This window comes from Lactuca virosa, chromosome 2 (assembly GCF_052849685.1).
Source record: "Lactuca virosa cultivar CGN04683 chromosome 2, Lactuca_virosa_CGN04683_v6, whole genome shotgun sequence".
NCBI lineage: Eukaryota > Viridiplantae > Streptophyta > Magnoliopsida > Asterales > Asteraceae > Lactuca > Lactuca virosa.
The window spans coordinates 168,092,363-168,106,765 of NC_136427.1; the positions used below are offsets into that span (position 1 = coordinate 168,092,363).

Here is a 14,403-nt window from a genome sequence, read left to right on the forward strand (position 1 = left end):
GTGTTTTTGTGTTCCATTTTAATATATTGTAGATACGAGCGTTCAAACGTCTTTGTCGTAAAGTCATAATTATTGATGGTGCCCATTTGAAGGGGAGTTTCAAGGGAACCATAATGCATGCAGTAGCTATGGATGAGAACAGCCAGATAGTGCCCCTTGCGCACAGAATATGCAAAAAAGAGAGTGGTCTTACTTGGACATGGTTTCTTGAAAAGTTGTATGAAAGCGTTGGTGATTGTCAAGATTTGACCTTTGTAACTGATAGGGCCGATGCAATTCGGGTTAGTATTGAAAATGTTTCCCCACACGCTTATCATGGTGTGTGTGCTTGTCATCTATTAGGAAACACAGTACACCGGTTTGGGAAAAATGATAAAACAAAAGTGTTGTTTTGGAGGCTTGTGAGAGCTTACAAAAGAAATGTATTTAAAGATTTGTGGTATAGATTTAGTTCTACTAGGCCACAAATAGCGGCGTAACTAAGTGAAATTCTACGTGCTAAATGGACTAGAGCATATTCCCCATCAAAACGGTACGATTATATGACCTCGAATAGTGCATAGTCCATGAATGCTTTATCTGTAGATGCAAGGAAGATGCCTATAATACCCCTTCTTGAGTTCTTCCGTCGTCTTTCACAGGAATGGTGTAACAAGCGTCGCATCGATGGAGGTATGGCTTTAATTTGGACTTTAATTATGTCGAATAATAAGTTAATTTATATATATATATATATATATATATATATATATATATATATATATATATATATATATATATATATATATATATATATATATATATATATATATATATATTGTTTACAGGGAAACATTCAACAGTGCTAACAGAGTGGGCTGAAAAAGTAGTCAGCAAAAATGAAGAGCGTATGACAGGATGGTCTGTTTCAGGTGTTTCAGATGTAATATATCAAGTGCATGATTTCAAACATGGTGGCATAGTTGATCTGAGGCAAGAGACTTGTACATGCAAATATTGGGAAGGAACTGGTTTGCCTTGTGGTCATGTCGTAATGGTCTTAAAGCACTTGAAAAAAACTAACTTTGGACATCTGGATATAGACGCTTACAAAATGGAAACGTACTGAAGTACGTATGAGGAGGTGGTTTACCCCCTTCCAGAACTGTGTGATTGGGAGATTCCTACTGAGATGATGGTTGTTAAACCCCCGATAATAGATACACGTCAAGCTGGTAAACTGAAAAATAGAAATCGTATCCCGTCACAAGGTGAGGAACCTAAAGTAAGAAGGTGTAGTAGATGTGATAGTACAACACATAACGCAACGACTTGTCCAGCATTGGTCCCAATGAAGCAAAAGAAGCCTAGTAAAAGTAGCGCAACGTCAAGTAGTAAGACAAAAGGGAAAGGGACGCAAGGGACACAAGGGACTCACGAGACGCATGGGACACAAGAGACACGCTAGACGCAAGGGACAGAAAGAGAAGACTATTGTTCAATGTTTGATTTGAATGATTGATGTTGTATGTATAATTAAGTATGTTATGTTTTGGAAGATGTTATTTGTGTACTTTGAAATGGTGTGGTTACTTTAAAGATTATGGGTAATATTATGATTATATTAGGGCATCATTACTAGTAGAGTAATAACTAAAACTCGAAGAGAATACATATAACAAACCAAAAACACATAATAAACGTACAACGACAGTAATTAACTTAAGGGAATTGCAATGGATACTTATCTTTCTCCATTGTTATATAGTCGTCCCTAATTCTTATTTTATCTTCAAAACGGTCCTTTTGCCGCCCAAGATCTATCATTTCAGCATCCTTCTCAGCAAGCCATTTTTCAGTCATTTTGATAGTCTTCTTAGTCTTTTTTATCCATTCCTCACGATCTTTGATTTTTTTTTATTAATCTGCATCCTTTCTTCAACCTCTTTGCACTATGCCGCAATGAAGTCACGATGTTCAGTGAGAGCCCGAGATGAGTCTTTATCTTTTTTTTGTTTTTCAGCCCATTGTAATTGTTGCAAATTATCATCAGACATATAGGGCTCTCTCATGTTTGGTGATGGGGCAAGAAAATGGTCGATTGGATCACAATAGTAACAATCAAGTTCGTTGCACGAGCAAATATAGAAATTTGAAGATGAACTCATATTAAAATTCAAAATAATTTGTAAATCTTTACCAAAAATTCAACGATCATCCATGACAATATATAGACCCTTCAACTCCGCAGAGAGTTGCTTGTCAGTCCTCATAGCTATTTGTCAGTCTGCAGAGCTGTTTTGTCAGTCCGCAGAGCTGTTTGTCAGTCCGTAGATGTGACAACCGTCAAATTTCGGTCAAGTCAAAGTCAAACAAAGTCAACAAGTCAAACCAGTCAACTCCAATAACCCTTGTATGTTAGGGTTTACGTTATGTAATCACTATACAATTCGCTATTTTAATGAGAAATCATCATTTGGAAAGTTCATGTGTTTGATTTTCCTTAGCCTTAACAGTGCTAAACAATGAACCAAAACGATAAAACATTATTGCACACTCATCGGGAGTGTGTACGACACTAAAACACGGTTTAACGGGGTTTACGAACCTTGCGTTATGAAGCCGGACACTCAAATTAATCACAAACGAAACCTCTCTAAATCGTTTTCACTCTATCTCTTTCTATTTGAAATCTCTCCCAAATCTCTCTTAAAAGTTCCCATAACTTTTTGGAATCATTCGGGTCATCCCGACCCTTAACCGGGTCAAAAACCACTTGAAACGGGGTAAAAACGGGTAAAATAGCCTTAAGGACCCAAAACGGAAACTTCAGGACCGAAGCCTCTCATCCGAGGCCTCGGATCCGAAGCCTCTCATCAGGACCGAAGCTGAAGCCTCTCAGGAGACCGAATCCGAAGCCATCAGACAGCAGCCTCGCATGCGAGGGTCCGAAGTCTCGGCCCCCATCCGAGAGGTCTCGCAGACGGCCCCTTTTTACCGGTTTTTCGACTACGACTTCGTTTTAACTCCGTTTTTCATTATTTTAACGTGGGATTTTCACCCAAAACTTTATTTTATAAACTAAGGCCCCAAAATATATAAATCTCCAGGGTTTTTATAAAAATATATTAAAAGAATTAGTGGTTGAACTAATTATTGAGGGAATATTTGCTTTTCCTTAATTTATGGCAAAAGCAAACCACCACCACCTCACTCTATGATTAGCCACTCTTTCCCACTACCCCTTGTCACCTTAGTGGACCTTTACACCCAATCTCCAGCTCTTCCCACGTTCTAAGAGCTGGAGAATTGGTCATCTCTCCTCATTCTCATTAACTTCTTTCATTCTACACTTAGCAACCAAAGAACACTCTCTAAAATTCTCTCATCTTTTCTCTCAACTTCAAGAACTTCAAGGCTTTCTCCAGGGATTTCTTTCTTCAATTAGTAAGTATCTTCATCATTCATATAATTATTACACTCCATTCTACTCAAATCATTGATATCTTACACAAATTCCATCTTATTCGGTGTTAGATTCTCGAATCATCAAGACATCTTCTTAGTGTTCTTGGGTTGAACACTTCCTCTCTCTTACTTTCATCTACTGAAACCACATAGGGTGAGTTCATACCCCTACATTTACATGTTTTTCTTAAGTTTTAAGGGGGGAATACAAGTAAAATCATCAAGAACACAATTAAACTTTTTCTATTAGATTACATCAAAAAAGATGAACTTCGATCACAGACTGTTTTGGTCAACTTAAATATTTTAGTTTTCAAAACTGTTCCAGGTGCAAGTAGTTCAAACTCTTAGCTTTAAAATGGCTACTTGCACATCTCCATATGATTTTTCTACAATTTATGGTGATTTTTACAAAACTGCCTATCATTTCAGAGGCAAACCCGGACCAGTCTGTGATTATGAACATTTTCACCTCTGTTAGAGATCACTAAAAATCATGATAAAATTTACGAACAAACTAGACTCATATTCCAAACTCTCAGAATTTGTGGATTTGGATTTGGAGCTTTGATGATTTTTGTATAAATTTTCTAAGAACAGTAACAGAAACTGTATACAATAAAAAGTTGCTGTCAATTTCATTTCACCTTGTAACATGTTGAGCAAGGTGTATATCTTTATGTGATTATATGTTATTGCAATATATGACATTTTATCTTAATATTTAGACACACATCAGTTTACAAATGGATTTGGACATATAAAATATAAAGAATAACAAGTGATTATAATCAAAGTACAACCGATACATTCAAACATTTAATAAACTATTTTGAATATAGTTTGCATACATTACTACGTACTACCCTTGGTTGATAAACTATAATAGGTATATTTTATGAAACATTACATAACACATACATTTAAAAAGGGTACATTTATACAAAGGATATTTTCATTAAGCAAGGTACGGCCATACGGTACCAAGTTTTCATAACACGTAATTCCGTTAATGACTTCTGTGAGACATTACATGACACATACATTTAAAAAGGGTACATTTATACAAAGGATATTTTCATTAAGCAAGGTACGGCCATACGGTACCAAGTTTTCATAACACGTAATTCCGTTAATGACTTTGTGAGACATTTACTTCAAATTACCATTAAGTCCTGTATTGTAACCAGAGTCTCCTTGAGGGAGAGCGTGATAGTTGTGTATAGATCTATATTGGGTTTGACAAACCCACACCTAAACTGCATGCAACAGTTAGACCGATAGGTCTGGGGTGACAAATGTCATAACATTTCCGACGCCTGAAGAACGTCGTTTTAGGCAACCTTGGTCATAGTATGGTTATAATAAACTCACATAAAGTATTAATAAACATTGGAATTTACGGGAACTTCATTAAAATTTAACGAGTTTATGTCGATTTAAACTTGCATTGTTTTACTATAAATATGACAAATTACTTGTACATTTTGGTCTTTGGGTTTTAAGACTACATTTACACATTAAGGAAAATACTGGATTTTCTAACACAAATACTACTTTTACAAACGAAAGGCTTTTAATAATACCAAACAAAAGCTTATGAACTCACCAACCCTTGTGTTGACACTTTTTCAAACAACTTGTATTCTCAGGAAATCATTAAACAGGTAACCAAGTGCATTTGAGGATGGGATGCTAAGGCGTCTACTATTTCATATTTTGTCAACATAATGTAATTGATTCGTAAACATGTAATTCATACAATGATGTAACTTTTTCAATTATATATATGTTGGTTGGGTTTGCTTGAATTACTATTACAATTGTTGTTATGATACTATACATGAAGTCCTCCACCCCCGGACGTTTCCGCCATCCTTGGTTTGGGGGTGTGACAGATTGGTATCAGAGCACAGTTTATAGTGAATTAAGTATATCAAACCACATAAGATATACAAACTATAAACACAATTGGGACTAATAGTCTCTGATTTGTGCATTTTTCAAATAAATATACTTTTAGAAAATGAATGGTTTCTTATTAAAAGTATAAATACATGCATACATGCTCACATAGTGTCATAACTAGAAGAACATAAAGTAAAAGAAGAGGAGTTGTACATTATGGGTATGCCTTGGTATATGTAAATCAAGTCTGGGAAGGATATAGCCTGATCAACTATATCTGTCCGAGGAGTGACTTGCATATACTGGGGGATAGTCATAATGGGCAACAAATCTAACAACCTAACTACACCCTACAGGGAATACTTTAAGAATCGAATCTAAACACCTAAAAATACTATAGGAGTATTTGGTGATACTATAACCAACTTATGTGAAAACTAAAGACCTCTATTAGTAGGCCTATGATAACTGAGTGCATACGCCAAGGTTATACATAATTAAAGATATTATAGACTCAGAATCTATGACTATTGCTCTACTTCCTGTTCCTTGTTTAGTTGTGGACTTAGAGTAGAGTCATTTATTCGAAAGTCTATTCTATCTCGAATTATGTATAACTGATATGCACTACGTGATTATAGACGTAATTAATAAGGATCACCCCTATAAGTAATTATAAGATTAGGCGTCTATTAATTATCTCTTCTACCCCTATTCTCGCACGAGCAACATGATGTGTAAATTTTAACGCCCGTACAAAACCTACTTCTACCCACTACCATAACTCCGTCTCCAAGACGTTAACAGAAACACCAAGAATAGTTCACTAAAGTGCGAAATTATACATGTGTATATAAATGGTAAGGATATTTACTAAAAGGTTTATCAATGAAATAGGCATGCATTTTATTTCATTGAATCTCACTACATGGTATTACAAACAAGTTACAACTGGTAACTCTAAGATTCTTTAGGTGTACCTCGAAGTTATGTGTAATTAAGGAATGATTGACCTAGAAATGGTGAGTCCGCCTTAGGACCTGTTCCTTGTTTGGTTGTGGACTTAGGGTAGACTCATTAGGATCAACAGTCTAATAAAATTTTAATTACACATAACTGGGGGCATGTCAAGTGAATCTTAGGGGTGGATCAGACATGGAACAAATCACAAGATTATAATCAAGTTATTCCTACTAAATTCATAAGTCTATTTATATAGACCTCTGGTATAGAGTCGTCGGCGTAGTCGTGTCGGCAATCTAGAATATGGCTAATACAAACTATAATACCCAAATTATATAAAATTTTCTGCATTAAAAATCAATAGACAAATACATAAAATGAAACTAAAAAGGGTATCAAACTATCAAGAGAAAAACACATACAATGTAGATTAAAATCCACTAATTATAACAAAATGGCTAAGGATTGTTAAGTCCTCTCTTCTTATAAATAGCTTTGAAGCAAGCTTGCCTAAGCTTCTTTGTTCTTTCTGTCAATTCCATACCTGGCAATTTCTCCATCATCTTCTTGTGCACTTCTAACGTCTCTATCTCCTCCTTTAATCCCAACTCCTAATTTTTTTTTAAAAGGTAGATGCAATATATTTTTCATGTGAGTTCACAAAATTTACAATGAGTTAAGTTTATATAAATATAAATCAGGAAATCGTAGTAAATCAATTGATTTGATATGGCATATGCCTAGGACCTATGTTTAGTTATAAAGAAACTAACAATTAAAATTTTAGAAAATACCAAAACTACTTTGGTTACCAAGTGCATGAGTAATGTATAGAAGGTTATTATCATAATTTACCTTGGCATTTTCAATGAGGGATTGAAGGCTCTTAAGTTTTCTATGAGGCCATCTGTTTATGTTTAGCTCTCTGCATCTTTTCTTCAACACTGTTAAACTTATCCTTAGTTCCTTTGCTGCTATGATTATTGGCATCTCAAAGTACTTCTCTATCTCTTCAAACTCCAATGGTCTCAATCTCTTTGCCACCTTCCGGCCACCGTGATCAGTGGTGGCAGCACTAGAACTACATGTAGCCTCACCACCGGATTTACAGTCTTCACTGAAACTAACCAATGGTAAATTACCATCCTCCCAACAATCCCATAAGCTTATATCTTCAAGGGGATCAAGATCGTGAAACTCATTTCTAGAAATGATGTTTTGATCTTTGTTAAGTACTGTGGAAACGTTCTGATCGAGCACTTCATGTAATTTTTCCGACAACTCGTAATCATGATGGTTGAGCATGTCACCACTGCAAAAATGAAAAAAAAAACTCAAGATAATCAAATCCAACACGATGAAAGACTCTTTTTGATCACTACAAATCCAAACCATGTTTTGATCAATGTCGACAAAATCACTTTTCTGTGCGTAAGATGGTGTAATGAGTGACGTTTATAGATACCTGAAAAGATCTTGATGATCAAAGTACTGAAACCAATCGAGGTCATCTATGGGGTTTTGATGATCTGCAGGTGGATCCATTTGTGAGGGAGAAGTTAAAAGTCGCGGTAAGAATGTGATGATTTATATAAGTAAAGTGGGAGAAGTAATTAATAGCAAATTGTTGGGAATGCAACAAAACAAGTTAAGCACTTCTGAAAAAAAACTTGATAAATGATTTCGGTAACACTCGCGGAATAATAACTAGTGAAAATTACAAATGAAATGGAATATATATAGTCTATGATGTTATGGTTATTGTGTATCTAACAAATGAAGAGAAAATGAACATATATATATATTCTTTGAGCCGTAACCTTCTTCTTCAATTCACACACATATACGGATATGTTGCTGCAAATTATGACTTGTGTGCCTCATGCATTTAATGCATCACATGCCTACTGCATATTCTTGACTTTGAAGCTACGTACCAGTTTCCAATTTCCCCAGTAGCACAGTTTTCATTAGAAAGTACTCCAAGTCTTCACACATGAACCAGTTAGAAAGTACTCCAAGTCTTCACACATGAACCAGTTAGAAAGTACTCCAAGTCTTCACACATGCAAATTATGACTTGTGTGTCGCTATAGGTATGTCGTTGGCTCTTGTTAAAAACCTATAGCGACAACAAGTCATCGTAATAGATTAAACCTGTGGTGACAACAAGTCATCGTAATAGATTAAACCTGTGGTGACGACAAGTCGTCGCTATAGGTAACTAATAAAACTTTATTTTTTTTACCCCGAGAATATGATTGACAAAATCTATCCGACGAGACCCTCGTGATACCTCTTGACGAAATTGAAATCAACGAGAGTCTCCCCTTCGTGGAAGAACCGGTAGAAATCATGGATCGAGAGATCAAAGAACAAAGCAAAGTCGTATTCCTATTGTGAAGGTCCGCTGGAACGTTAAACGAGGACCCGAATTCACCTGGGAACGTGAGGATCAGATGAAACAAAAGTATCCACATCTCTTCCCAAACTCTTGAAATCCCAGTCAAAATGAAAATTTCGGGACGAAATTCCTTCTAACGGGGGGATGATGTGACAACCGTCAAATTTCGGTCAAGTCAAAGTCAAACAAAGTCAACAAGTCAAACCGGTCAACTCCAATAACCCTTGTATGTTAGGGTTTACGTTATGTAATCACTATACAATTCGCTATTTTAATGAGAAATCATCATTTGGAAAGTTCATGTGTTTGATTTTCCTTAGCCTTAACAGTGCTAAACAACGAACCAAAACGATAAAACATTATTGCACACTCATCGGGAGTGTGTACGACACTAAAACACGGTTTAACGGGGTTTACGAACCTTGCGTTATGAAGCCGGACACTCAAATTAATCACAAACGAAACCTCTCTAAATCGTTTTCACTCTATCTCTTTCTATTTGAAATCTCTCCCAAATCTCTCTTAAAAGTTCCCATAACTTTTTGGAATCATTCGGGTCATCCCGACCCTTAACCGGGTCAAAAACCACTTGAAACGGGGTAAAAACGGGTAAAATAGCCTTAAGGACCCAAAACGGAAACTTCAGGACCGAAGCCTCTCATCCGAGGCCTCGGATCCGAAGCCTCTCATCAGGACCGAAGCTGAAGCCTCTCAGGAGACCGAATCCGAAGCCATCAGACAGCAGCCTCGCATGCGAGGGTCCGAAGTCTCGGCCCCCATCCGAGAGGTCTCGCAGACGGCCCCTTTTTACCGGTTTTTCGACTACGACTTCGTTTTAACTCCGTTTTTCATTATTTTAACGTGGGATTTTCACCCAAAACTTTATTTTATAAACTAAGGCCCCAAAATATATAAATCTCCAGGGTTTTTATAAAAATATATTAAAAGAATTAGTGGTTGAACTAATTATTGAGGGAATATTTGCTTTTCCTTAATTTATGGCAAAAGCAAACCACCACCACCTCACTCTATGATTAGCCACTCTTTCCCACTACCCCTTGTCACCTTAGTGGACCTTTACACCCAATCTCCAGCTCTTCCCACGTTCTAAGAGCTGGAGAATTGGTCATCTCTCCTCATTCTCATTAACTTCTTTCATTCTACACTTAGCAACCAAAGAACACTCTCTAAAATTCTCTCATCTTTTCTCTCAACTTCAAGAACTTCAAGGCTTTCTCCAGGGATTTCTTTCTTCAATTAGTAAGTATCTTCATCATTCATATAATTATTACACTCCATTCTACTCAAATCATTGATATCTTACACAAATTCCATCTTATTCGGTGTTAGATTCTCGAATCATCAAGACATCTTCTTAGTGTTCTTGGGTTGAACACTTCCTCTCTCTTACTTTCATCTACTGAAACCACATAGGGTGAGTTCATACCCCTACATTTACATGTTTTTCTTAAGTTTTAAGGGGGGAATACAAGTAAAATCATCAAGAACACAATTAAACTTTTTCTATTAGATTACATCAGAAAAGATGAACTTCGATCACGGACTGTTTTGGTCAACTTAAATATTTTAGTTTTCAAAACTGTTCCAGGTTCAAGTAGTTCAAACTCTTAGCTTTAAAATGGCTACTTGCACATCTCCATATGATTTTTCTACAATTTATGGTGATTTTTACAAAACTGCTTATCATTTCAGAGGCAAACCCGAACCAGTCTGTGATTATGAACATTTTCACCTCTGTTAGAGATCACTAAAAATCATGATAAAATTTACGAACAAACTAGACTCATATTCCAAACTCTCAGAATTTATGGATTTGGATTTGGAGCTTTGATGATTTTTCTATAAATTTTCTAAGAACAGTAACAGAAACTGTATACAATAAAAAGTTGCTGTCAATTTCATTTCACCTTGTAACATGTTGAGCAAGGTGTATATCTTTATGTGATTATATGTTATTGCAATATATGACATTTTATCTTAATATTTAGACACACATCAGTTTACAAATGGATTTGGACATATAAAATATAAAGAATAACAAGTGATAAAATCAAAGTACAACCGATACATTCAAACATTTAATAAACTATTTTGAATATAGTTTGCATACATTACTACGTACTACCCTTGGTTGATAAACTATAATAGGTATACTTTATGAAACATTACATAACACATACATTTAAAAAGGGTACATTTATACAAAGGATATTTTCATTAAGCAAGGTACGGCCATACGGTACCAAGTTTTCATAACACGTAATTCCGTTAATGACTTCTGTGAGACATTACATGACACATACATTTAAAAAGGGTACATTTATACAAAGGATATTTTCATTAAGCAAGGTACGGCCATACGGTACCAAGTTTTCATAACACGTAATTCCATTAATGACTTTGTGAGACATTTACTTCAAATTACCATTAAGTCCTGTATTGTAACCAGAGTCTCCTTGAGGGAGAGCGTGATAGTTGTGTATAGATCTATATTGGGTTTGACAAACCCACACCTAAACTGCATGCAACAGTTAGACCGATAGGTCTGGGGTGACAAATGTCATAACATTTCCGACGCCTGAAGAACGTCGTTTTAGGCAACCTTGGTCATAGTATGGTTATAATAAACTCACATAAAGTATTAATAAACATTGGAATTTACGGGAACTTCATTAAAATTTAACGAGTTTATGTCGATTTAAACTTGCATTGTTTTACTATAAATATGACAAATTACTTGTACATTTCGGTCTTTGGGTTTTAAGACTACATTTACACATTAAGGAAAATACTGGATTTTCTAACACAAATACTACTTTTACAAACGAAAGGCTTTTAATAATACCAAACAAAAGCTTATGAACTCACCAACCCTTGTGTTGACACTTTTTCAAACAACTTGTATTCTCAGGAAATCATTAAACAGGTAACCAAGTGCATTTGAGGATGGGATGCTAAGGCGTCTACTATTTCATATTTTGTCAACATAATGTAATTGATTCGTAAACATGTAATTCATACAATGATGTAACTTTTTCAATTATATATATGTTGGTTGGGTTTGCTTGAATTACTATTACAATTGTTGTTATGATACTATACATGAAGTCCTCCACCCCCGGACGTTTCCGCCATCCTTGGTTTGGGGGTGTGACAGATTGGTATCAGAGCACAGTTTATAGTGAATTAAGTATATCAAACCACATAAGATATACAAACTATAAACACAATTGGGACTAATAGTCTCTGATTTGTGCATTTTTCAAATAAATATACTTTTAGAAAATGAATGGTTTCTTATTAAAAGTATAAATACATGCATACATGCTCACATAGTGTCATAACTAGAAGAACATAAAGTAAAAGAAGAGGAGTTGTACATTATGGGTATGCCTTGGTATATGTAAATCAAGTCTGGGAAGGATATAGCCTGATCAACTATATCTGTCCAAGGAGTGACTTGCATATACTGGGGGATAGTCATAATGGGCAACAAATCTAACAACCTAACTACACCCTACAGGGAATACTTTAAGAATCGAATCTAAACACCTAAAAATACTATAGGAGTATTTGGTGATACTATAACCAACTTATGTGAAAACTAAAGACCTCTATTAGTAGGCCTATGATAACTGAGTGCATACGCCAAGGTTATACATAATTAAAGATATTATAGACTCAGAATCTATGACTATTGCTCTACTTCCTGTTCCTTGTTTAGTTGTGGACTTAGAGTAGAGTCATTTATTCGAAAGTCTATTCTATCTCGAATTATGTATAACTGATATGCACTACGTGATTATAGACGTAATTAATAAGGATCACCCCTATAAGTAATTATAGGATTAGGCGTCTATTAATTATCTCTTCTACCCCTATTCTCGCACGAGCAACATGATGTGTAAATTTTAACGCCCGTACAAAACCTACTTCTACCCACTACCATAACTCCGTCTCCAAGACGTTAACAGAAACACCAAGAATAGTTCACTAAAGTGCGAAATTATACATGTGTATATAAATGGTAAGGATATTTACTAAAAGGTTTATCAATGAAATAGGCATGCATTTTATTTCATTGAATCTCACTACATGGCATTACAAACAAGTTACAACTGGTAACTCTAAGATTCTTTAGGTGTACCTCGAAGTTATGTGTAATTAAGGAATGATTGACCTAGAAATGGTGAGTCCGCCTTAGGACCTGTTCCTTGTTTGGTTGTGGACTTAGGGTAGACTCATTAGGATCAACAGTCTAATAAAATTTTAATTACACATAACTGGGGGCATGTCAAGTGAATCTTAGGGGTGGATCAGACATGGAACAAATCACAAGATTATAATCAAGTTATTCCTACTAAATTCATAAGTCTATTTATATAGACCTCTGGTATAGAGTCGTCGGCGTAGTCGTGTCGGCAATCTAGAATATGGCTAATACAAACTATAATACCCAAATTATATAAAATTTTCTGCATTAAAAATCAATAGACAAATACATAAAATGAAACTAAAAAGGGTATCAAACTATCAAGAGAAAAACACATACAATGTAGATTAAAATCCACTAATTATAACAAAATGGCTAAGGATTGTTAAGTCCTCTCTTCTTATAAATAGCTTTGAAGCAAGCTTGCCTAAGCTTCTTTGTTCTTTCTGTCAATTCCATACCTGGCAATTTCTCCATCATCTTCTTGTGCACTTCTAACGTCTCTATCTCCTCCTTTAATCCCAACTCCTAATTTTTTTTTAAAAGGTAGATGCAATATATTTTTCATGTGAGTTCACAAAATTTACAATGAGTTAAGTTTATATAAATATAAATCAGGAAATCGTAGTAAATCAATTGATTTGATGTGGCATATGCCTAGGACCTATGTTTAGTTATAAAGAAACTAACAATTAAAATTTTAGAAAATACCAAAACTACTTTGGTTACCAAGTGCATGAGTAATGTATAGAAGGTTATTATCATAATTTACCTTGGCATTTTCAATGAGGGATTGAAGGCTCTTAAGTTTTCTATGAGGCCATCTGTTTATGTTTAGCTCTCTGCATCTTTTCTTCAACACTGTTAAACTTATCCCTAGTTCCTTTGCTGCTATGATTATCGGCATCTCAAAGTACTTCTCTATCTCTTCAAACTCCAATGGTCTCAATCTCTTTGCCACCTTCCGGCCACCGTGATCAGTGGTGGCAGCACTAGAACTACATGTAGCCTCACCACCGGATTTACAGTCTTCACTGAAACTAACCAATGGTAAATTACCATCCTCCCAACAATCCCATAAGCTTATATCTTCAAGGGGATCAAGATCGTGAAACTCATTTCTAGAAATGATGTTTTGATCTTTGTTAAGTACTGTGGAAACGTTCTGATCGAGCACTTCATGCAATTTTTCCGACAACTCGTAATCATGATGGTTGAGCATGTCACCACTGCAAAAAAAAAAAAACTCAAGATAATCAAATCCAACACGATGAAAGACTCTTTTTGATCACTACAAATCCAAACCATGTTTTGATCAATGTCGACAAAATCACTTTTCTGTGCGTAAGATGGTGTAATGAGTGACGTTTATAGATACCTGAAAAGATCTTGATGATCAAAGTACTGAAACCAATCGAGGTCATCTATGGGGTTTTGATGATCTGCA

The 14,403-nt window shown here is 35.4% G+C and overlaps 1 protein-coding gene across 1 annotated transcript; it reads left to right on the forward strand.

Annotated features, from left to right (window-relative positions):
• Nucleotides 1-566: 566 nt before the first annotated feature.
• On the forward strand, nucleotides 567-1,108 carry LOC145157955 (uncharacterized). The gene is made up of 2 exons (XM_079076927.1): nucleotides 567-672; nucleotides 828-1,108. The coding sequence occupies exons 1-2, from the start codon at nucleotides 567-569 to the stop codon at nucleotides 1,106-1,108; spliced, it is 387 nt and encodes a 128-aa protein (XP_078933053.1).
• Nucleotides 1,109-14,403: the final 13,295 nt, after the last annotated feature.